The following is a 23068-nucleotide window of genomic DNA, read 5'->3' as shown; positions in this document are numbered from 1 at the left end:
ACACTTAGTAGGCGTGGTTTTGAGGACACTTAAATTCCCTCCTTTGGCGAAACCCTCCCCCCACCGTGATACTCCTGCAGCAGTTGGGTCACTGCGAGCCAGCAGCTCGAAACCTTCACGCGTGATAGATTTTCGCACAGACTTTTTTTTTTTAAATTTGGTGACTCCTACATCCAGAAGGAAAGCCCCTCAGAAAATATGGCCAACTACCACAAACCCGACGAAAAAACTCTGCAAGCGCTGAAGGATGTCGCCAACAAGCTGAGAATTCACTCCATCAAGGCAACATGCGCCTCCAACTCCGGGTAAAGTTCGAGAATGATCTTATTGAGCTCGTTTAACGTCCCATTCGAGTCAGCGTCGAGCGTCTACCATCATGCTAACGCTCTGCAGGATATCTGCGGGCCTGGTAGCACGTGCTGCCGTTGGGTCGAGTTGGTGCAAAACAAAAAAATAAATAAATAAATAAATTAAAAGTCGTTAGCCTTAATCACCCGGAGCTGTGTCACAGGGTTGAATGCGGTTGCTTGATTGCGAAAGTGACGTAGTACATATGATTAAGATGAACAAGATTGTGGCAGAAGGCTTCTTTCACTGGATTAACTCGGACGCTAACTCGAACCACCTGATCTGTTTCACGTGTCGTCTGGGTCAACTGGTAGTTGGTTCACTTCCGGGGTCAGTAAACCGGGGTCTCACTAACTCACTCGGGCTGTGTCGGCGGAAACCTTTCCCACACTACCCAGTCGTGTATTGCACTTTGTGGCGCACTCATTTATTAGCTTTCGGTCAACACAGTGTGCTGTGTTGGTGACGTCACAGCTGTCGCGCCTTCACAACGTAGGTTGTTGTGGTGGATTACACGCGCACCAAAAACAAAAAACGGATTGTACTTTGCATCGCTAAAAAAAAAAATTGTCAAAAATCGGAGCCATGTTCAAAAAGTTGCATTTGTACGAAATAAAAATCACTCACCGTCTGCGACCCATCATGTCTCCCATCCTTTCTGTGAAGATGCAATGCATTGTGATATGTATCACGACTCTGTGATTGACCATTGTGTTGTACTTTTTGCAATGCTTAGTGGGAAATTTGAAGAACCCTATATAATTTACTGAATTTGATCACTATACTATGAAGCCACTGCAAAATGACATAACCACTTACAATGCATTTTACAGGGATGAGAATTTTAAAAATGACCATTCTCGAGATAAGCGCAAATCAGTTGAAAAAGATTTCCGGGTAGGGTGGGGGGTGTCATGCGCCTGCCTCTCGGTGGTGGGCTCCGAGCTGCAAGTTCAGCTTAGTGCTAGCACAAGCACGACTATCATATGCCGTTCTAACTTGCTCGGTAGTGTAAATATTTGCGTTTTGCGACATAAACATTAAAACTCGTTTGCGGCAGATTACTCGATTGGACAACAGAGTTATACAGTATAACGATCCAATCGTGTTAGTGGTTAATTGACTTTCACCATTGCCATGTAAATGTGTTCTCGGTTCTCAGAAATCGCAGTGTAACTTGTTAGTTAGCCAAATGATAGCGCGAACTGAGCGACGGTGTGTTCATAGTTTTACGATGGCGAAAGTGTTATTAAAAAAGGATGAAGATCGAGCGAGGGCAATTGACAAGGATGCTGGAATCAAAAACTGTTTCAGACGGGCATGGCTTGAAAAAAGTGTAACTGTGCAGAAGGACCGAAAACGGTATCAACATGTCTAATCCAACACATGTCTAACCCCCCCAATCGACAGACATTTTCAGTGTTTTTCCAAATTGGTCATTCTCATCCCTGATTATACAGTTAAGGAGCGGATTCGGCCACAAACTGAATTCATGCTCAAGACCAGAGCTCGACAACCTTTTCATACTTAACTCACAAAACCCTTTTTACATCTATTGTGCATAGTACTGTATGTGTACGTTGTAGCTATTAGATTATAGTATCAATTAAGTATTACAAAGCACAATTTAGTGGATGTAACATTTTGAACTGAGAAGTCCCTATGTTGATGTTTCCTTTCAAATAAAATGTAAAATGGTGAATTTCACTCACTGTTCATTAAATTTAAATCTACCTGAGGCGAACCAAATGGGCCATCTGTCTTTGTGCACTTTATGATGTGTGCAGTTAGCATTAGAATTATAAAAGCACTAGTGCCCTTAACAACGTACTATATATATATGTGTGTGTGTGTGTGTGGTGTGTGTGTGTGTGTGTGTGTGTGTTGTGTGTGTGTGTGTATATATATATATATATATATATATATATATGCCTTTTTTTTCCCGACAAACGATTGTAAGCGGTTATCTGTGAGGCATAAGTGATGTTTGTTTTATAAAGTTCATATAAGACACGCGTTTGCGTTTCTTCAGAAACTTGGTTTCATCCATTGTTTGCCCATGAATTTTTCCGGCCAGAAAAAAAAAGTTACAAGAGTACCATAATCTTCGAATTTAGAAGTTTATATGGAAAATCTTCTTCTTTTCCTTTCGGCTTGTCCCGTTAGGGGTCGCTACAGCGTGTCATCTTAGATGAATGCTCGTATTTTTTTGGCACAGTTTTACGCTGGATGCTCTTCCTGACGCAACCTCTCTGGATTTAGCTGGAGAGAAAATGTAAAAAGAGATAATGAACTCTTTAATTAAATTCTCATTTATTTTCCAAGTCACATTTCACTGTATGCTGTCTTCCAAGCATTTAGCGTCCAAATTCCGATTTATTTCGTGCCTGAAAAAACGATATGAGGTGCTGCATCGTCCCTATCCGAAAGAGAATTTCTCTGGGTTGGCCATTTAGGTGGCATTGGTACAAAAATACTCAATCTAATCTTCTCAGGATCAGTGCTCAAAGCTTTTGCGCAAGTATTGTCAATGCACATTTTGCTGTTAATTACATAGACGCAACATAAGTGACGTCATTCTCTGGGTTATTGGTCAAATGCTGAATCGATATGACAGCGCCTGTTACATTTTTAGACTTAATGTACATGAACATTCACCATCTGATCAAATTCAATACAATAAAAAATATGAACTTTTTACTGGTACAAATAAAAATCACGAGCAAAAAAAAACCCTTGCTCTACTACATTAGCTATATCTGTACAAGCATTAGTATTCTGTAGATGTTGTGCTGAACTACTTAAATGATTCTTTGTACTGTAATATACTTACGATGATGTTTTAGTTTGTACTCTTGCAGAAGTATTCTGGTGTAAAGGCCCACTTGTAATGCGATTTTTGTCTCTTGATTGCACAAGTGTACTCGGTGTTGGTAGCCAGAAATGTGTGCTCAACTCGTCTAGTGTTTTGGAATGTGACACCATGTTTCTGGCTGTTACCACTTCCTTCTTGGAAGTCACGTCAAACAGGTATTTTAGGTAATACACTATTTCCTTCTCATCGAACAATAGTGGAAGATGTTTTTTACTAACTGGTTTTGCTTGGTGTAGCTTCTCCATGCTTCATTCTTTAGGGCGATTTGTCAATCTGTGAGAACTTGTGGCGGTAGTCTATAATGGGTTGACAAAACAATTAGCAGATAGTCCACACATCACTTTTAACCGTTTCCGGGCAGGGGTTGCAAATTTGCAACAGGTTTAATATAATCGACAATTTTAAGTCCAGAGTATCATTTTCTGAAAGTACCAGATTTTTCTCAGCAAAATTTTATTTGGTCCAGAGAGGTTTAAATGCCAGGGTTTTTGTGGTGTTTAAATAATAGAATTACATTTCAAAACTTTTCCCAGTATCAATGGGCTCTGTAAACATTTTTTTCCTCCCCCCAAATTGATTTGAAAGGACAAAAGTCAACACCTGATCGGTCAAGTGGTGCGTAATGCTGTATTTTTCTTTCGACTTTGCCTTTCAACCACGGAGGGTTGCGTACATACAGTCACCAACGTCCACACGGATTCTCTTCTGTTTGGACATTGAACAAGTTTGAAAGCTTATCAACTTTGGAGTTCAGTTTTTGCATTTTAATTTCCCTTGTTTCCCACCAGGTGACCGCTCGGCAAAAGCACAGCGGGTGAATTGAATTCTGTTCAAGGGAGAGGAGGAGAGTAACCCTCATGAATAATGGTTGGCATGTTGAAATGCAACTCACATAGGGAAGCTGAGATGCTGTTGAGTACAGAGGATTTCAAAATGATTACAATACTCTGACCACTATTTCAGCACTTGATTTTCTCAAGTTTGCATGTACTTTTTTTTTTTTTTTTTTTTTTTTTTTTTAAGCTTGGAGTGAATACTGACAGTTTAACAATTCTGTAACTTAATGGTGATGTTCTCACACAGGATGTTTTATCATTTGTGCAATAACTAAAGCAAAACTTAAGTGCACCAATCAAATGTTTTGTACTCTAACACATTGAGAGTATAACAGTTTTAATGACTGCTCCTACCAAAAGCATCCAATTTGTCACATGCATGTTTGTGTATAGTTAAAAAAAAAAGTATATTCATATTTTGAGATTTTCTTCCTTCTCAGGCACCCCACATCGTGCTGCAGCGCAGCCGAAGTCATGTCTGTGCTTTTCTTCCACGCCATGCGCTACAAAGCCGACGACCCCCGTAACGCGTGCAACGACCGCTTTGTGCTGTCAAAGGTTTTTATGTGGACTTGTTTTAGCGCAGCATTACATCTAACATGCTAATACAGGCATATGACGCTCTTGCCTCTTTCTTTTTAAGGGTCACGCTGCGCCAATCCTGTACGCTGCTTGGGCCGAGGCCGGTTTTTTGAAGGAGTCAGAGTTGCTCAACCTGCGTAAGATTGAAAGTGACCTGGAGGGGCACCCGACACCTGTAAGATAAGAGCGCTAAGCGCCGCTTGCAATGAATCACTCACATTTCCTCGTGTTGAACATGAATGGCATTGATATACAATTATTTATATTTGCCAGAAACTTCCCTTTGTTGACGTGGCAACTGGATCTCTTGGCCAAGGTCTTAGTGCTGCTTGTGGAATGGCATACACTGGAAAGTATTTTGACAAATCCAGGTGAATGTGTAAATTTGACCCATTTTTATTTAATATTTCTAACACTCTCTGTAGGGAATCAATTTGCAATGTAACAATTGTGTAGCTACAGTTTATCTACAGACCTTGTGAAATATGTCTGGAACGAGCTTAAATCATAGATGTTAGTGACACATTGTTTACATGCTCCCCATTGGTAAACTCAGTGCACCTACTGCACTTTGGTTATTGAAATAGACTGTTGTATTGATCATACAAATGCCTCACTTGACCAAATTAATGAAGCATGACGATAGATAATGATCAAAGGAACAAATATTTGATTTAATGTAGTTTGAATGATGGCCAACAATGTGTTAATTACATTTTTTTTTTTGCATTAACATTTAAGAGGCAATAAGATTAGTGATTTTGGCAAGTAATAATCTTGCTTTGATTTGTTTAACCCCCTCCAAGTTACCGCGTGTACTGCATTATGGGAGATGGAGAGTGTTCCGAGGGTTCTGTGTGGGAAGCCATGGCCTTTGCTTCCCACTACAAGCTGGACAACCTTGTGGCAATCATGGATGTCAATAGGCTCGGTCAGAGTGAGCCTGCGCCTCTCCAGCATGACATGGAAATCTACCACAAGCGTTGCGAAGCCTTTGGGTTAGTTACCGCTTAAGTCTTCATATGGTGTGAATTATTGAATGGAATTAACAAACTATACCAGCATTAGATTGCGGAATGTCTGTTTAAATGATATATGAAGCACTTTTCATTCAGTGAGATGCAAGTCAAAGTACCCATTTAATTGGACTGTGCTATAGCTTAGAATCCATGATGATTCCAATGCAATTGGTCTTTTTTAAATTTTCATTTTATAGTTTTGCTCACCCTCCATCTAGCATGCAAGTAACATGCCCAAACATGTAGGCGATGTGTTGTGTAATCCATAGTTGGCGACAAAAGTGTAAATGCAAACTTGTTTCATTGCTCCAGCATGGTCACGTCAGAGTTAAACCAGACTAATTAGGCCGCTGCACACAGTGCGACACCCTTAAACTTGCTTGGAGTGCACCATCGTAGAAAATGACAGTTGGACACTCACCCACGCTCATTGAGCAAACATGAACAGCAAGCCTGTAATCTTGTTTGATGCGATTGTGCTTTATCACATTTGTGAAACCATAAAATCCTTTAAGAATCGAGTTGCTACAGAAAAAGGACTTGAGTGAATATTTTAGGAGGCTCACTCGCATTTACTTGAGCATGCTCAATGCAGTCTGTACTGCTCATGTACATTTCGGCCATAAGCTTTGATTTTTCATTCCACCACACTCTACACTCTGTGTGGTTTCTGTTTGGTCAGTCAAATGAACATCATTCTGAGTTGTCAATGCTGCTTATTTTTGTAGCTGGAACACTTATGTCGTTGATGGGCATAATGTGGAGGAGCTCTGTAAAGCATTCTGGAACGCTAAGCAGTTTAAGGGCAAGCCCACTTGCATTGTTGCCAAGACATTCAAGGGAAAAGGCCTCAAAGGTAGGTGACTGGAGTGGCCAGGCAACTATTCTCTTACCAGTCAAATTAGTGAGGTGATTTTATTTTTTTTCATTTTTTTGTAAGGTATTGAGGATCACTTGAACTGGCATGGAAAACCGATCCCAAAAGACAAGGTGACTGAACTCTTGAAAGACATACAGGACCAAATCCAACTCCCCAACAAGACGTTGCTTCCTGAGCTGCCGGAAGATGACACAGCACCTGCGGACTTAACAATCATCCACCTGGCCTCTCCAACGTACAAAAAGGGTGAAAAGGTACATTGACACTTTGAATGTTCTTTGCTTCATACTAATTTGTAATAACGTACGTAGTTCCCACGACAATGGTACCGGAATATATTGTATTGAAGATTTGGTTTGCTGTAAACGAGGTTCGCTAACTTTTCCTGCCCTTTCAGATGGCAACGAGGCGTGCGTATGGTGTTGCGCTGGCCAAGTTGGGCCGAACGAGCAATAGAGTGGTTGCCCTTGATGGGGACACCAAAAACTCCACGTTCTCAGAGACCTTCTTAAAAGAGTTCCCTGACCGGTTTATCGAGTGTTTCATTGCCGAACAGAACATGGTAAATGAGTTTAGATCTGTGCTTGCGTAAAGCATGAACAATGACACGTTCTCGTTTTCAGTTGTGCAATTTAAAATGAGGAAACTATTTTGCCTCCTCACGTGAGTCAGTTAACAGTTAAGAAAACATCATTTGAATTAGTCTGTTACTGGAAAACTAGAATACTTTGCTTGTGGACCCATATGGTCATAAAGACCTAACTTGTTCTGCTTGTGCAGGTGGGAGTAGCCATTGGCTGTGCTTCTCGAGACCGCACTGTTGCATTTGCCAGCACATTTGCCACCTTCCTGTCCAGAGCCTACGACCAGATCCGAATGGGAGCCATCTCTCAGTCAAACGTGAACTTGGTCGGATCTCACTGTGGTGTCTCAATTGGTAAGGTTTTAGCATGACTGTACCTAAGCCTCTATTTTTGTTTCATTTTTTTCCTCGCCCCTATTTTTATGAATAATTGGGTGCTAAACCATGGAACATTCTAGGTGAGGATGGTCCTTCTCAGATGGCGCTTGAGGACCTGGCAATGTTCCGTGCCATCCCCACTTGTACTGTGTTTTACCCAAGTGATGCAGTGTCTACTGAGAGAGCTGTGGAGCTAGCAGCCAACACAAAGGTTGAGCACTTTTTTTTTTCTTCTTTTTTGCAATGAATTTTCAAACTTTGTTTTGATGATTTAATCAATTTCCCCAGGGTATCTGTTTCATCCGAACCAGCAGACCCGATACTCCCGTCATCTATGCTCCAGAGGAGCCGTTTGAGATTGGTGTAGCCAAGGTGAGTGTTTATCCTTTGTGGCCAGATTATGCGTATACTAGGATAATTTTGTAATAGAAAAACAAATTTCATTGTCACCAGGTTGTACGGCAGTCTAACAGTGATCTTGTGACTGTGATTGGAGCTGGTGTGACTTTGCATGAGGCGCTGGCTGCTGCTGACGTCCTGGAAAGGGAAGGTAATGTCATACTGCCCCCTTGTGGTTTTGTGTAGAAATTGGATTGTAACATGACGACAATGGGTTATTAAGACCTGGATTAATTCAATTCTTGACTTGTTTAGGGAAGAACATCCGTGTGATTGATCCATTTACTATCAAGCCTCTGGATGCTGACACCATTTTGGCCAGTGCGAAAGCCACAGGAGGACACATCATCACAGTGGAGGACCACTACAAGGAGGGTAGGGAGTGCTGTTTGGTTTTGAATCGAGTCCGCATGAGCATTGCTAGGATTTGTCACGATCCGTCCTTTTTGTCCAGGTGGTCTTGGTGAAGCGGTGTTATCTGCGGTGGGCCAGGAGCAGGGGATCGTGGTGACCCAGTTGGCAGTCACCAGTGTTCCTCGCAGTGGGAAGCCCCAGGAGCTTTTGGACCTCTATGGCATCAGTGCGAAGCAAATCGCCAATACCGTGCGCCAGAAATTTGCCAATTGAAGACTGCGCCACTTTTAGCTCTACCATTCATGTTCATCTTTTTACCCAACTTGTGTGGAGGTCTTGTGGGTGTTTAATGCCTCGTCAGTTTTCATAACCATTCTGCTGTGCAACCTCTTACTTTCTGCAGATGCAAATTTGAAAGGGAGCTGGCTCAGTATGATGTACACCTATAATTACGTCTCCCCATTCTACTAGATCTGAAACATTGCTTAACACTGTTTTTGAACTAATAGTTCAGTTAAAAATAAAGGCTTATAAATGTGAACCTGTCTTAAGTCCAAGTTTGGGTGATGTTGGCTAAGGCTGTGACTTGTTGCATTTCAAACTTCATTTTATTATTTTTTTATTTTTGCTTTCACATTCCATGTGTTGAACATGTTGCCCCATTTCACTCGGCAGTTTTCCGATTTTAGTCTGAACTTTTTCTTTCAAGTCAGTTTAATTGTGAAGCACAGAAAACCTTTATTAATAATATATATTTATTGTATTTATTTTTTTAAAAAAAAGTTACTGGTTGGGTTTTCTGGTGTGTGGTTTGAAGTTCTGATGACTTTTAAAAACAAAAGAACCATGACTAACGCAAATCAAGAACTTTCTGAGTGAAGCAGACTGTGACTTGAAAACGTAAGGGTAATTATTCAGTTAGCCTTGGCTTGAGTTGTAAAGCCAGCAGCTCGCCACAACTTCAAGAATTATTGACTAATTCAGAAGGTTGGGGAAAAAATTAAGGAGTGGTTTAAGACAAACTGCACCAAGTGTGTGTCATGAGCTCCCGAGCTATCCAAATGTCTTAAGACTATTCCAAACTGATCTTTTGGTCGCTTTTGATTTACTTTAGGCCAAATTAATTTTCAGTTATGTGGTGTTATGTTTGTATTTCTTAATGACAAAACTTGTAAACTTTTTTTTTGTTTGCCAGTCTTATTGCTTTTTCAAGTATTGAAGAGCCCATTGGACCAAAGTGTTGAGTGGTTAAGTTGATCAATCTGTCTTCTGTCCCTGTGCAAGGATTTGGGGCCCTATGAAGAAATACATAAAATAGAATTGTCACTACTTTTTCTTCCCCTGATGACATCACTCCAGTTGGTCATTTGTCTCACTCTCCATAAATATTATGTTCTAACATTTATGTTAAAAAAAATCTGTGTGTGACATGGCCACACGTAGCACACATTTTGGCAGATTTGGTGATGTGACTGGGGTTCCTGACTAAAAGCAGTGTGGCTGCGGGCAGGTGTCAAACCACAGCTCCTAGCCAACATGATAAGTTGCAAGCAGCATTATGTCAAAATGTGCATATACAGTACATGTGTTCAGAACATCAAGATCGCCTCGTCATTCATTTCCACATACACCTGTTTATTTTCATACATACATACTAGTGGAGCTTGGTCAAACAGTTGACTGGCCTGAAAACACTCATGTGCAAAAAAAAAAAAAAAAAAGATTCTAGGAAGAGGTCCAATACACAACTTGTATGTCAATGCCAAAAGGGAAAACACAACATAGATTTTCCAAGTGTAACACCAAATGATGCAATGGGTAAATAATTCCCATAGAATGAAAATGCCTGCCATGTTTACCTGAGCCGGTGCCACTTTTAGCAAGTGTGAGCCAGACAGTGGGCAGGAGGCTGAGGTGAGGAGGAGTAGGGCGGGTGTGTATCTCATGCTTGGTCGAACATGGGCCTCTATTAACGATGTGAGACTTTTTTTAAAAAATATTTTTCTTCCGCTCCACCTCTAACATGTGTTTACTTCTTACCATCTTGTTCTGTTCATGCAGCAGTCACTGAGTTGGCAAGACTGCAGTGGAGTGAGCCACTGCAGAGACTTAGTTTTTAGCTGCATAGTTCATCATCTCACTTTCTGAGGGAACTAATAATGTTTTGATTTACTCTTTGGCGGTTTTTTTTTTTTTTTTTAGTTGCCGTCCTGCTTCAACTGAAAAAGGTGGAATAGGGGGAAGATTCCACGATGCCACTGTCATGGGTAGTGCTCGTTTGGCTGTGTGGCACACTTTTATCTGGACCAAGCATGTCCCATGACGAAGATGTAGCGCTGGAACCCCAGTCGCATAAGTTAAAAAAAACAGCCACGCCAAAAAACAGGATTCCTACTTGGATGAAATTACCAGATTCTGGTGTGTCTTTCCTCACAGGTAAACTCTGGATTAATCTCTTGGGCAATTCCAATGAATAGGATATATATATATATATATATATATATATATATATATATATATATATATATATATATATCCCCCCAAAAAAGGTGAGGCGAGAGGAGACAGTCATGTACTGATGCAGACAGAAGAGCAGCACCAGCACCTCCAAAACCCGAAGGCTGCTCGACAAAAGAGAGAAGCCTGGTGGGAGAGGAAACATGCAGCCACAGTGGACCCCTACGCATATAGACTAGTAAGACATGATACTAACTCCTTTTTTGCTCTTGTCTATAGAAACATTGACTCACCATGAGGTTAACATGCACAATCTAATTAGGAGGCTCTTGTAAAGTGAAAAAAAAAAAAACATTTGTAAATATGCTCAGTTTTGATGAAGATTATCAGAGATGTACAGTATTCACTCAAACGATATGTTTTGTGTTATTGTGCTTGTGGTTTAAAGTGGTTTAGAAATGCCCAAGGTTTCTGTATAATTAGTTATTCATCACAAATAATGTATCTTTGTTCATCTTTCTATGCCGGCGACATGGTGACAGGCAGAACATTTAATCTCTTCCACTAGATGGCAGAATGATCACTATACAGACCCAGATTTCATTTGTGAGTAAATTGAGACAATATCATCATTATTACCATATATGACCACAATCATTTTTTCCCCAAAAAGACCATTTGTTTTATATTTTTTATTGTTTGAGTCGTACCTCTCACTCATCAATGGTACACATTTTTGAACATCTTTGTTATTTTCTTTTTTCTTAATTACATTTGTTATTTTCTGTTAAAAAACATTGGCATCTAAGCATTTCAAAAATACTGCTGGAATAAATATTTTTTCTAAAAAAAGAGTAGCAGAGATGCTTTTGTTTGAAAGACACACTCCACAACAAAGTTTACATAAAAAATAACTGGACGGCCCTTTGGTCAATTTATATGAGTTTATGTTAGCCTTATGATGTCATTTGTGATGACTCGCACAGCTCACTTTCTCCTACTTCTTCTCTCCATCTGTGATAACTAAAGTGTGGTACTCGTTACTTGTGGTATGGGGTCTCCTTTTAGTGGTGTGCAGATAAAAAATGGAATCAACTCTTTAAACTATTCAAACAGTGGCTTAAAGTTTTTTAAAAAAAATCCAGTACAGTAAATTTCTCAAGGATTGTTCAGTTGCATTTAATGTTAAAGTACAATACAGTTGAGTTTACTCTTTAAACACATTTGTTTGTAAAACATGTATTTCACAAACTTTTATTTAACTTATGTGCCAATACCTTTTAATGTAATTATTATTTTAGTTTTTTTCCCTATATTTGAGCACTATATTACAATGTTGATGTTCAAACCGTGCATAATGTTACAGTGGTCCAATAGTATGTATTATAATTTTCAGGAGTAGAACCTCTCCCTTGTTTTTGATGAACACTACATACTACGAGCCTTTTATGTGACTATAGTTTAGTGTTTGTCATTGTAGTGGTACTTGGCGTGCCAGGTATTTGATACTCGGTGTAAACAGTTTGAGAAGCACAGTTTTAGAAACATGGTTGCTTGTATGTTGAAGCACACAAATTCTTAGTATAATTAGTATTATATATATTATATATACAGTAAATAGATATCATATATTCATTGTAATGATATTATATATAAATATTAAAATATGTCTGTGATAAAACAAATTGTTTAACAATTACTAGGAAGTCAAACATACCGACTCATATTATCTGCTGTATTTGAAATATAAATTGGTTATGAACAAGTGAAAAAAGAGGTGTTTTAGAACTATGCGGTATTTCAAATAATATTTAGGAATTATTTCTACATGAGCTAAATATATATATATATATTTTTTTTACCACCAATGCATGTTTCTGGATACTGTGCATTGATTATTCCAAATTTAATTGTGGGACAGAAAATGGCCCCCAAATCTGGAATGACACATTGATAGCTTTTGTGTTTGTTTGATAGTGTGCCTTGAGAATTTTGTAAAAAAAAAAAAAAAAAAGTGTCTTGGAGATTGGGAACCACTACTTTCTTGTCAGGCAGGTTTGGAGCGATCCCTGGAGACATGGAGAATGAACAAAAAGGGAGAAGATGTGAGGAGCACTTTCATGGCCGGAGAGAAGGAACTTCATGCTCAGGAGAGGCGGCTCATCGATAAAAAAAAAGCACACAGGATGGAGGAGGATGAGGAGGATGAGGAGGAAAATGAAGATGATGATGACGACGATGAGGATGATGACGATGAGGATGACGACGATGACGATGATGACGACGAGGAAGATGATGATGAAGAAGAAGAAGATGAGGAGGTTGAAACTTATTGAATGGTGCTGTGGTTGATGTCCAGGTAATGCAGGTTGTTGAATATTTTTGATTTGTCAATGTCAGGAATAGGAAGAGGGGGAGGAAGAAGGGGAAGAAGAGGAAGGTGAGGAGGAGGATGGGGAAGAAGAAGAGGCAACTCAAGCTCCCAGCAACCAGACTGAAGCAAACGACATTTTGCCCGAGTCTCAGTGTGAGACTGGCGAGAGTGAAATCAGCTGCAGGGGCATGGGCATGACTCACCTGCCAATCATCCGCGACCCGGAGGCCACGAAGCTGGATGTGGGAGGTGTGTCACTTGAAATTAGGGCTGTATGATTACAATGAACATGAAATATACAGTACGTCATATACGTATGTCGGTGAAGTACAAGACATTTAGTCATAGTATTTGTTGGCAAGGGTCATGTTAGTAAAAAGGCAAACGAAAATTGATGTTTTCCTTCCACTTTTACTTCTGGCAATTTTATACATTTTTTTCCTGAACAAGTGGACAGTTCAGAGGTTCTGGGTTCAAATTTATCTTTGACTTTTTGACTTTGACTTCATTGTTTTTTCCATTGTTGGCCTGTTGCATTAAATGTGGTGGTTCCACTGCTTCACAAAAAAGGGTCCTGGGTCCATTTGGACATGTGTAACCAAGACTAATTTCCACACACATCAGATATTTTTGGACATTTAGATACTTACAACATGAGATTTGTCCTGGCATGAATGAGCCTCAACGCGTCAAACACCTTTGCAATGAACTGGAATTGCAATTGGAAAAAAACCCCCAGACAAACTCATCAACATTTTATAACCTTAAAATATAATTCCTGTTGGTGTGATGGTGTCCCAATACTTTTGTCCTCACAATGTCAGTGCCTGTGCATCCCCTGAGCTAATTTTCCTTCATCTTTGTTTCACCAAGAGAACAACATCAGAGTCATTCCTCTGGACATTTTCTCCGGCCTGCCAATGCTGGAAGTGCTGGACCTGAGCAAAAACCAGCTGGATGATGATTCATTCAGCCAAAATGCTTTGTCTGTGAGTAGCCTTGTACCTAGACATCTGTCCCGTCGCTGGAAATAGCACACCCGCAAAAAATGTCCACGCACCTTGTGGCTTAAAGTGTCACTCACCAGAGACCATGTCAGTGTACCAATTCCAGTAGAGCCACATTCTTTTTAAGCCAAGATGGAGAAACCGTAGCATTAAAACCACGTGACCGGGTAGGATGCTCTGATTAAGTTATTTCAGCACAAGATTGGCATCTTGTTACATATAAGCAAGTTCTCAATGTATTTCATTGATGTCAAATAAAAAAAAAGCCCCTTCCATCTAATTAAAATCAAAGGCAGCCTTAATCCTGTATCATTACAATAATTTGAGGGTGAGTGCCGGGAATCACATTAACTCATCCTTTCTAAGAATAACCATCGGTCTAACCTCAAATTGACCGCAGGCCAAACGCACACAAAGATCCTGACCGCACTCAAGCGCTCCGGCCAATCATTCCACAGCAGCATCCAATCACTTTGATGCGATTGGCTGCAAGGACTTGTTGGAAAACAGATGCAGCCAATGACGTGGAGGAAAGCAAATTATTTTTAGGTTGTTTTTTTTGTTTTGTCTTTCGCCCCTACCCGCCCGCTCACATCCCAGTAATGACAGAGGACTGATGGACTGGCTGGAGCGACGCTGCAATATATCCAGTCCGCAGCTTTCAGATGACACGCATCAACCGCAGCGGCTTTCGCTCAACGCCGTATTGATAGGCTGTACCAAAAATACGACATGATAGATGATACAGAAGACTTGCGCAGACTTCTTTGGCATACTTTCGCTTGGTTCATTTCTTTGAACTCTGTAATTCCATCCTCGGGATGAAAATGATGGAGTTTAAGACAAGCATCTATTTTGTTGTTTGGCTGTTTCACTGCTCTTTTTGATGTGTGCTCTTTAGAACTTGACCTCTGTGAAGAAGCTGAACTTAGACGGCAACCGGCTCACAATGATCCCGATGCTGCCCCCGTCGCTCGAACAACTGAGCGTGAACAGCAACAAGCTCCACACCCTCGCACCGCACTGCTTCACAGGTAGACGTCGCGGCTCTGTACAATAAAAAACGACCGAATCCTTACAGGATATACAAATTCTGCCGTGATAGGTTTGGTGAACCTGTTGAACCTGGAACTGGAAGGGAACAGTCTGCATGAGGGTGGCGTGTCACCTCAAGCATTCAAACCTCTCAAGAGGCTTCTGCACCTCAAGCTGGAGAAAAACCGATTCCGCTCTCTCCCGCAGCGTCTTCCCCGCTCTCTCCAGGTGCACCCAGAACACAGTATTGTAGTATAACAAGTGATTTGTGCAGCCCTTCCTTCCTTTAATCTGTTAAATTTATGTATTTATTTATTCACTTTCTCTTTCTTTGCAATAGACTTTAGAAATGGATGAGAATCTGATAGAGGAGTTGACGGAAGATTCACTGAAGGGTTGCAGTCATTTGAAAATACTTGACCTCAGTCATAACCTCCTGCGAGATGAAGGCCTTTCCCAACGTGTCTGGACAAGCCTTAGGTGGGCCCATCCAATCACATCCGTCCACTCCAGTGTTTCCCAACCTTGATTGGGTCCTGGCAGATATTTTATATATGAAAAAAAACAAATGGCTTGACACCAAATAACACCATCACAAATACTTAATACTGAACTTGTTGTTTAATTGTATCTCGTGCCATCTGGTGGACGATTACTGGATGGTTCTGCCTGTCACTATACGTCGCTGTGTGAGATAGAAATACAAAAATTAATACATTAGTACATTGTTTGTAGAAAATCAATGACACCAGTGGATGTCAATCACCGACCTCTCTGCAGGACTTTCATAGAACAGTTCCCGTGTCAGCCACAGGGGGGAAGGCCGGCGTCTCTTGGAAATGTGATTACAGTATTACACAGCACACATTTTGATTAATGGCAAAGCTGATAGCGGTACAAACCTATGGGAGATAAACTGCCATCCAAAGAAAGATTCACTGAAAGATCATTTTCGATTCTTGAGATTAGTGCCAATACATCAGGCTTTGATCCATGAACATCCGCACACATGCACACACACACACACACACACACACACACACACACACACACACACACACACACACACACACACACACACCACACACACACACACAACACACACACACACACACACACCACACACACACACACACACCACACACACACACACACACACCACACACACACACACACACAAGTTCGGAAAAGTGCTTACAGAAGCTCCCTTTGGATTCCCATCATCAGTGTCAGTCATTTTGAATTATGATTCTATGTTCTTCTATCCCTCACGCAAACACACTGTCACAGATTCTCAGGATGAACGCTGAGCATGTGTGTGTGAGGGCATTTGCATGTCTCAATGTGTGTGTGTGTGTGTGTGACTTGTATATAAATATAGTTAATTCCTGTGGGTTTTTCCATTGCTCCCTGGGATTCTTCTGAGCCACAGTGGGAGCTCCTGGGAGAGTGCAAAACAGAGAGGGAAAAAGTGTGTTGAGTTCACTGTGAGAAATTGTGGATTATGTATGTTGTAAAAACGTGCAAAAAAACAAATATGGCACATTGATGAATGTCCTTGTAAAATGAAAATACATTTGTCTTCTAAATTTGAAACACGATAGAGAACAGGTTTGAATGTTTCAAATTACCGCCAAGTATGAAAAGGAGGCTTCAATTCCTTGTTATACGACCTGGAAAAACAGATGCTACGACATCTTTTTGATGGCTACAGATCGCAACGTATGAGCTGTGAAAATACAATAAATCTTCTTAAGCCCACCAGTGGCTAGAATGTATTCCACCATTTTGGAGCGTTTGCAAACCGCAACAATGAGGCACTCTAAAGCGACCACCCCAACGTACTGTCTGAAGGGAAGATTTATTTTCTTAGTGTAGGCAGAGCTAGCTATTTCTCTCCATGTCGCAACTGTGCTGGGTTCCTATCTATTACAGGTGTCAAACTCAAGGCCCACAAGTTAGATTCGGCCAACCACATCATTTTATGTGGCCTAAATTGCCCCTAGGTGTAATTGTGAGTGCGACTGTTGTCTGTCTCCATGTGCCCTGCGATTGATTGGCAACCAGTTCAGGGTGTAACCTGGCTCCTGTCCGTTGACAGCTGGGATAGGCTCTAGCACTCCCATGGCTCTTGTGAGGATAAGCAGCTAAGAACATGGATGAATGGAACTCCAAGTTTCTTGCTAAAATCCCAAAATTGAAAATTGTCTTCATTTTTTAAAATATGAGATACTACAAACATTTTTTGTTACCAATGGTCCTTTTAAAATATTGTTTTCACTGGCTTCTGTTTTCAAAACAGGCCATTGATAATTTTTTGGTGTATATGGAATAATATATACAGCTTGTGCACCTACGTCATCAAATCTCGTCACTGGCCAGAAGTCCCGTGCCTTATTCAATGCTAAGTCAGTTGGAGACGACGCCAAAATACGTCTTATAGCACGACGCCCAGAGTTTTGTCCGATACCGTTAAATATTTAGAAGGTGATATAAACAAAGGAACGTGGAAAAATGAGAGACACTTGGCATTGAGGACCCATATTTAATGCCGATGTTGATGTTTTCGCCAATAAGAAAGTTGACTGTTTATTCCATTCCGCTTGTCTTGGACAACTGGATCTACAGATGTATCTGGTGACTAAGTCGCTAAGATTTACACAGAAGAATTTGAAAGCATAGAAAAGTCTGGACGCATACAATTACGTCGTTGCTGGATCTGTTCTCAATCAAGAATAAATCCCACATAGTGATGGAGCCACTCAGATCTTTCAATACAAATACCAACATTTAAATAAATGACCCCTGGCTTTACACAAACTCGCATTTATTAACTATGACTGGAAAAAAAAAAGACAGCGAGTCGGCCACTCGTACACGGAAGCGCGTTGCAGACACATGTTGAACTTTGGTAAACCTCTATGTGACAGACTTTTTTTTTTTAAATATGCGTTGCTTTCAAATGAGTCCAATGCGTATTTAAAAAAAGAAAATAAACCACTGGGATAGGCTTAAGACCTCGTACACGTAAGGGTGTTGTGGTCACACGTTAACCTACATAAACTTCTGTGTGACTGTAGGCTTATTTTCTTTTTTTAAATAACCATTGGACTCATTTGAGAACAACGCATATTAAAAAAAAAAAAAAACTGTCGGGGAGAGGTTTACTGAAGTTTAACATGTGGCCGCAACACACTTCTGTGTACATTGGAGAAGACTCCGTGTCGTTTTTTTTTTTTTTTTTTTTTAAACCCATTGTTCTCAAATGAACCAACTTGGCATCATAAATGCTTCTTGGGAATTTAAGATTGAGAAGAATAATTCCGACCTGAAATGAAGTGATCGCTACACAGCCGTGTGCATATTTTGGTTGGGCACCATCCATCATGTTTAATTGCCGAAATCCATCTATATTTTCTGGTCTTTTCAGCTGGTATTCTATAGAATAACCTCTTTGAATATCTGTCTTGTCTGTTGTAACAACCAACAGCACAACATGTCTCAGGCATTGTGACTATTGTGCTCCATTTCAATGTCCCCCACACTGTCAAGCAGCTCCTTTTGACTGGCAATATGGCAGCGTGAAAATGGTGACATCACGTGCACGAGTTCTATAGATTTTTATGTGTTCAATTATATTGACTCCGCACCAAAAAAAAAAAGTTTGACAAAGCTGTATGTAATAGGAGCAACTCATGCTGAGACTCATACTTTGCTAAAACGGGCCCCAACTGAAGTGTGGAGAAACAGTTACAGACAGAGAATCTGTAAAGGAAGGTAGATATCTAATGCTTCTCTGTACTGCATTCTCTCTTAGCAGGTCCTGCACGCACTTTTGAAGTTATCCTTGCAAAATCTACTTTAGAATCGTGTTGTTGAAATCATGGGCGTATGAAAGTACTACTCCAGAAATTTCAGTGTGCTTCTACCACTAATGGTGCTGTCACAGTAGTGAAAGTTGCATTTGCCAAAAGGTCTGACACACCCTGACACCATGCCAGACTCTGGCTTCTGGATTTATTGATGTGAGCTTGTCTGGATGCGTCTTTTTTTACTTCAAAATTATCTAGAAAGTGATTCATTTGTTCTGGTTCACTCATCTTCGGTGTGTTTTTCATGATACACATATTTTGTGTTCAGACTGGAGTACCTGGGGTTTTGCGCTTGGCTTCCTTGACTCTCCTGCGCTGTCTTTTGTTGTGTCATCGTCTCCATCAAGTCTCGTCAGCGCTGCTCCTCCAACATCGGCCAATGGGCTTCTTATTTTTCCAGGCGTTTTCTCCGGCTGCCTCTTGTCCTGTCATTAGCCTGTGTGCATTTAGGTTCCAATGTTTGTTCACTCTTGGTTGGCTCCTTGTCACTTATGTGGTTTCTTGTGTTCCTATCTTAGAAAATCTCAAGTAACTTTGCTACAAGTGCTTAGTGTGGGATTTTTCCAATGACAAAAGGTTTTTGACTCCTTTCTGACCAAAATCGTCATCCACCAGCTTATGCTACCACGACTGAGCCACGACAATGTGTGTTGTGACCAGAAGCTGCCGTAGTGGACAGTAAATGCACTTCATGTGCCACGAGGCAGTGGGAGGCATGGCGAGCATTGCCCAGCTTGGTCCATAGTAGAACTTGAAACGAGAACACAAGTGAAATATATAAATGATGTTGTTTGGATCTCAACTGTGTGTCACGACCCATCGGTACGGAGGAGGACCCAAATGCAGGACTCCGGAGACGCAGAGGCAGTTTGGGAAAAGTGTTTATTCGTTCCAAGGTCGTTGTCAACCTTTCTATTTTCAGTATTTCATTGTTGTAGGAAGACACTAAATTGTGATAAGTCTTTTAGCACTTGTCTGAATTAACAACACTCGTTCCAAGAAAAACACAGAAGCACACGCAATAGGCAAGGCAGTTTAATTTATATACTGCGGTGCATTTTTTTTTCTTACACAAGGTAACCTGATGTTTTTTACATGATTAAAAGCATTTAAAAACAGAGTAAAAGACATTTAAAGGCAATGTACTGTGCAGAATAAATGATAACTTATTAAAATGACTTAAAGAACAAACAAATCAAGGAAAACATTTGAAAGACTAAAATATACTTTCAAATTGCAAAAAAAGAATAGTTTTCACCTGGACTTGGAAACGTTGATGCTTGGAGGGGAGTTCCTTTCTGTTGGGATCCTTTTTATTTCTATGCAGCATAACAACTAAATGTCTGATTCTTATTCTCATTATTTGTTCTGAGTCTGTCAATCTCAGAGCCTTTCCGGGTTTATTAGAATTTCTTAAATGTGTTCAGGACCTAAGCCATTCATTGTATTTTACACCTAACTGAAAACCAGTTAAAACACTTCAGAATGAATATGGTTCTGACCTCTTTGCTTTGCTCAGTACCATAGTTGGCAAATCTAATTTCTATAACAGATGCATAAATGTTCCCGGGTTCCTCAAATGAATTTTAAAAAACCTTTAATCCTATTTCCTTTGAAGTTCTTCTTGGTAAATAACAAACACTACGCCCCCCCCCCCTCTCCCCAGACAACTCGAAGCCTTGGATCTCTCCTCCAACCGACTGACATCTGTGCCCGTGAATCTGCCTCGCAGTCTCCTTCAAGTGGACCTCCAACAAAATAACATAAGCCACATCCCTGCTTTCATTTTCCGCCACTTGCGTCCTGGCCTGCAGTCACTTGGTCTATCCCACAATGTCTTGACGAACGAGGGTATTGAGCGGGGGTCTTTTGTTGGAATGTTCCGCTCGCTTGCTGAGCTCCTGTTGGACGACAACCATCTGGGGGAGGTCCCTCGTTGGGTTCGGCAATTTAAGAACCTGCAAGTACTGAGGCTGGACAACAACTATATCAGGTGGGACTGCCGTCACATACCGTACGTATTTTGTAATCGTTATCTGCAACAATAAACAGAAATACTGCTTCTTCTTTTGGGCTTCTAAAAATTGTTCTGTTGAGCCAATTTGTATTGATTATTTATGATGCCTTTGCACTGTTGTGTTTTTAGGGTGGTGAGGCAATGGGGTGTGTGTCATCCCCGTAATTCTGGCTCCACCTTGGCTTCAGTCAACCTAGAAAATAACCTGCTGGTCCCTGAGAAGATTCCCTCGAATGCCTTTAATTGTCTCACAGATGCTCAGGGACTCTTTATCTATCCGCAACGGAGGGATTTTCCAGAAATCTAGATGTCAACATGATCTCGGCAGAATTAAGGATGAAACCATAGCAAAAGTTAAGCATGCTAAGACTGAATTATTTTCAACAACCTGCTCAAGACAACTTGACACAATCTAAAAACAAAAGTCTCTCTGGATGTAAGCCAATATTTTGCCACAATAATGTTGACATAGTTTCAAAGCAGTTCATTAATGTCAAGAGGTCAAAGTATATTTCTTTTTTGAACAGAATAAATGCAATTTATTTTCTGGTAGCCCAAACAGGGTCAGTTTTATGCAATACAATATTCATGTTCATCCTTCTTGGTTACATGCACAGATACACATAAACTGCTATTGTTTATTTCATCACCATACAGGAAAGTCAAAATGAAACATTTATTTTGTATTTTGCTTTCACTGCCTTTGATAAACTTTCACAGCCGACCTTTTCTTTCATTAAATGCCTTTTTACAGATTGGAATGTAAACGTGTTTTCATTTGTAATGTGTACAGTCTACAAGTTGATTGACGGATGTCCATTATGATTGCAGTGGGGAAATTAAAACGAAAATCATTTTAAACTGCCAGAATTACTTCATAAACGAGGAGAAACCACGGAAGAGATGAATCAGCGGATGCCGAACCGCGAGTATGAATAGGCGAACTGTTGGCGATTAGTCATGTTAGGTGACAATTTGTTTGGGTGTGAGAAAATGATCCATTTGAGATTTGTGAGCAACATACCTGACCTGTTCTGATCTTTGGTCTCACAGGGAAGTGTATAATGTTACACCTGACCGCTTCCGGTTGACGCTAACCTGTGCGATGTGAGTGGCTGCTCGGCATGGAATAAGTTTTTGTTTGCCTTCAGGTTCGTGAATTATTGTTGAACTTGTTTTTGCTTTGGTTAGACTGCGCTCATGTCCTTTTGTGTCAGTGTGGCATGTCTCATAATTAGTGTCACCTTTTCCTCTTTTTCAGCTTTCGTTCATTCTCGTGGGTTCATTGTTGCGGTTTGTGTCTAGTTGTTCTCTCTGATCTTTGGCGCGGTGCTCCTTGTTTTTAGAATTCCTTGACTTTGCCACCAGTTCTTTTTGATTTTGCATTTGGGTCCCCTGCCAGATGCCTTAGTGTTGACATAGCACAAATAAATTGGGGGTTACTCTCGCTGGGTGAAAGCCCAAAAGTAAAAGCCAATGTTCTTGATTTCAGCACAAATTAAAGTGGAATCTCCTTGTTATTTAATTAATTACGGGTACGATATCCAACAAAATTCCATCCATTTGTTCACACTGTAATTAGCTGAAATACCCTCAATCCAACAAATACTTCATGTGGTCAGAGGCAGCTCTGCAAATCGGCTTGGAAGTTGTCACTTGAATGTGACAGTCCACCTGCCATCTGCACACATCCTTGTGGATCTTTCAGCTGTATGACTAAGACTATATAATATCGGTTTGTAGAACTTTTTACTGAAAATGCGAGTAATTGATGCCTGTAAATTAGAGACGGTCTCCCGCAGATGCTTAAGTAAACAGCAAGAGCAGAAAAGAATATGAATAAAGTCGCTGTGAAAATGCTACAGAGCTCCTTTTGTACCATTTACATTTATACACTCTCTGCCGCACCGAGTAATCACATGGTGGATTTTTCCTTTTCAGCCTTGCGCATGTGGTACAGCTTCCATTCTCCATAATTGTACAGCGATTTTTGCCAACAGCATATCACTGTCTAAAAAATGGCAAATTCTCATTTATGCTGCAGTGGCTGCA

General features: G+C 40.5%; 2 protein-coding genes across 2 annotated transcripts; both read left to right on the top strand.

The window, feature by feature from the left end:
• Window positions 1-62: 62 nt before the first annotated feature.
• On the top strand, window positions 63-8795 carry tktb (transketolase b). The gene is made up of 14 exons (XM_061812495.1): window positions 63-305; window positions 4500-4617; window positions 4703-4816; window positions 4915-5012; window positions 5448-5639; window positions 6389-6516; window positions 6601-6794; window positions 6938-7102; window positions 7321-7477; window positions 7582-7712; window positions 7790-7873; window positions 7955-8051; window positions 8156-8275; window positions 8355-8795. Exons 1-14 carry the CDS (start codon window positions 199-201, stop codon window positions 8525-8527), a joined length of 1878 nt encoding a protein of 625 aa, XP_061668479.1. The 5' UTR covers window positions 63-198; the 3' UTR covers window positions 8528-8795.
• Window positions 8796-11095: 2300 nt separating this feature from the next.
• On the top strand, window positions 11096-21756 carry si:dkey-32e6.6 (extracellular matrix protein 2). Its single transcript, XM_061808288.1, has 10 exons — window positions 11096-11317; window positions 12763-12964; window positions 13071-13075; window positions 13118-13334; window positions 13959-14074; window positions 14994-15126; window positions 15198-15355; window positions 15468-15607; window positions 20666-20992; window positions 21146-21756. Exons 1-10 carry the CDS (start codon window positions 11288-11290, stop codon window positions 21321-21323), a joined length of 1506 nt encoding a protein of 501 aa, XP_061664272.1. The 5' UTR covers window positions 11096-11287; the 3' UTR covers window positions 21324-21756.
• Window positions 21757-23068: the final 1312 nt, after the last annotated feature.

This window comes from Syngnathoides biaculeatus, chromosome 2 (genome assembly GCF_019802595.1).
Source record: "Syngnathoides biaculeatus isolate LvHL_M chromosome 2, ASM1980259v1, whole genome shotgun sequence".
Classification (NCBI taxonomy): domain Eukaryota; kingdom Metazoa; phylum Chordata; class Actinopteri; order Syngnathiformes; family Syngnathidae; genus Syngnathoides; species Syngnathoides biaculeatus.
Note: the sequence above shows the minus strand (reverse complement) of the source record. Positions and strands in the feature narration are given on the sequence as shown.

Coding starts and splice junctions, on each gene's coding strand:
- tktb (XM_061812495.1), top strand. CDS start 199: ATGGCCAACTACCACAAACCCGACGAAAAAACTCTGCAAGCGCTGAAG. Junction 7,713..7,789: donor AGCTAGCAGCCAACACAAAG/GTTGAGCACTTT, acceptor CAATTTCCCCAG/GGTATCTGTTTCATCCGAAC. Junction 8,276..8,354: donor GGAGGACCACTACAAGGAGG/GTAGGGAGTGCT, acceptor CTTTTTGTCCAG/GTGGTCTTGGTGAAGCGGTG.
- si:dkey-32e6.6 (XM_061808288.1), top strand. CDS start 11,288: ATGATCACTATACAGACCCAGATTTCATTT. Junction 14,075..14,993: donor TCAGCCAAAATGCTTTGTCT/GTGAGTAGCCTT, acceptor TGTGCTCTTTAG/AACTTGACCTCTGTGAAGAA. Junction 15,127..15,197: donor CGCACCGCACTGCTTCACAG/GTAGACGTCGCG, acceptor CTGCCGTGATAG/GTTTGGTGAACCTGTTGAAC.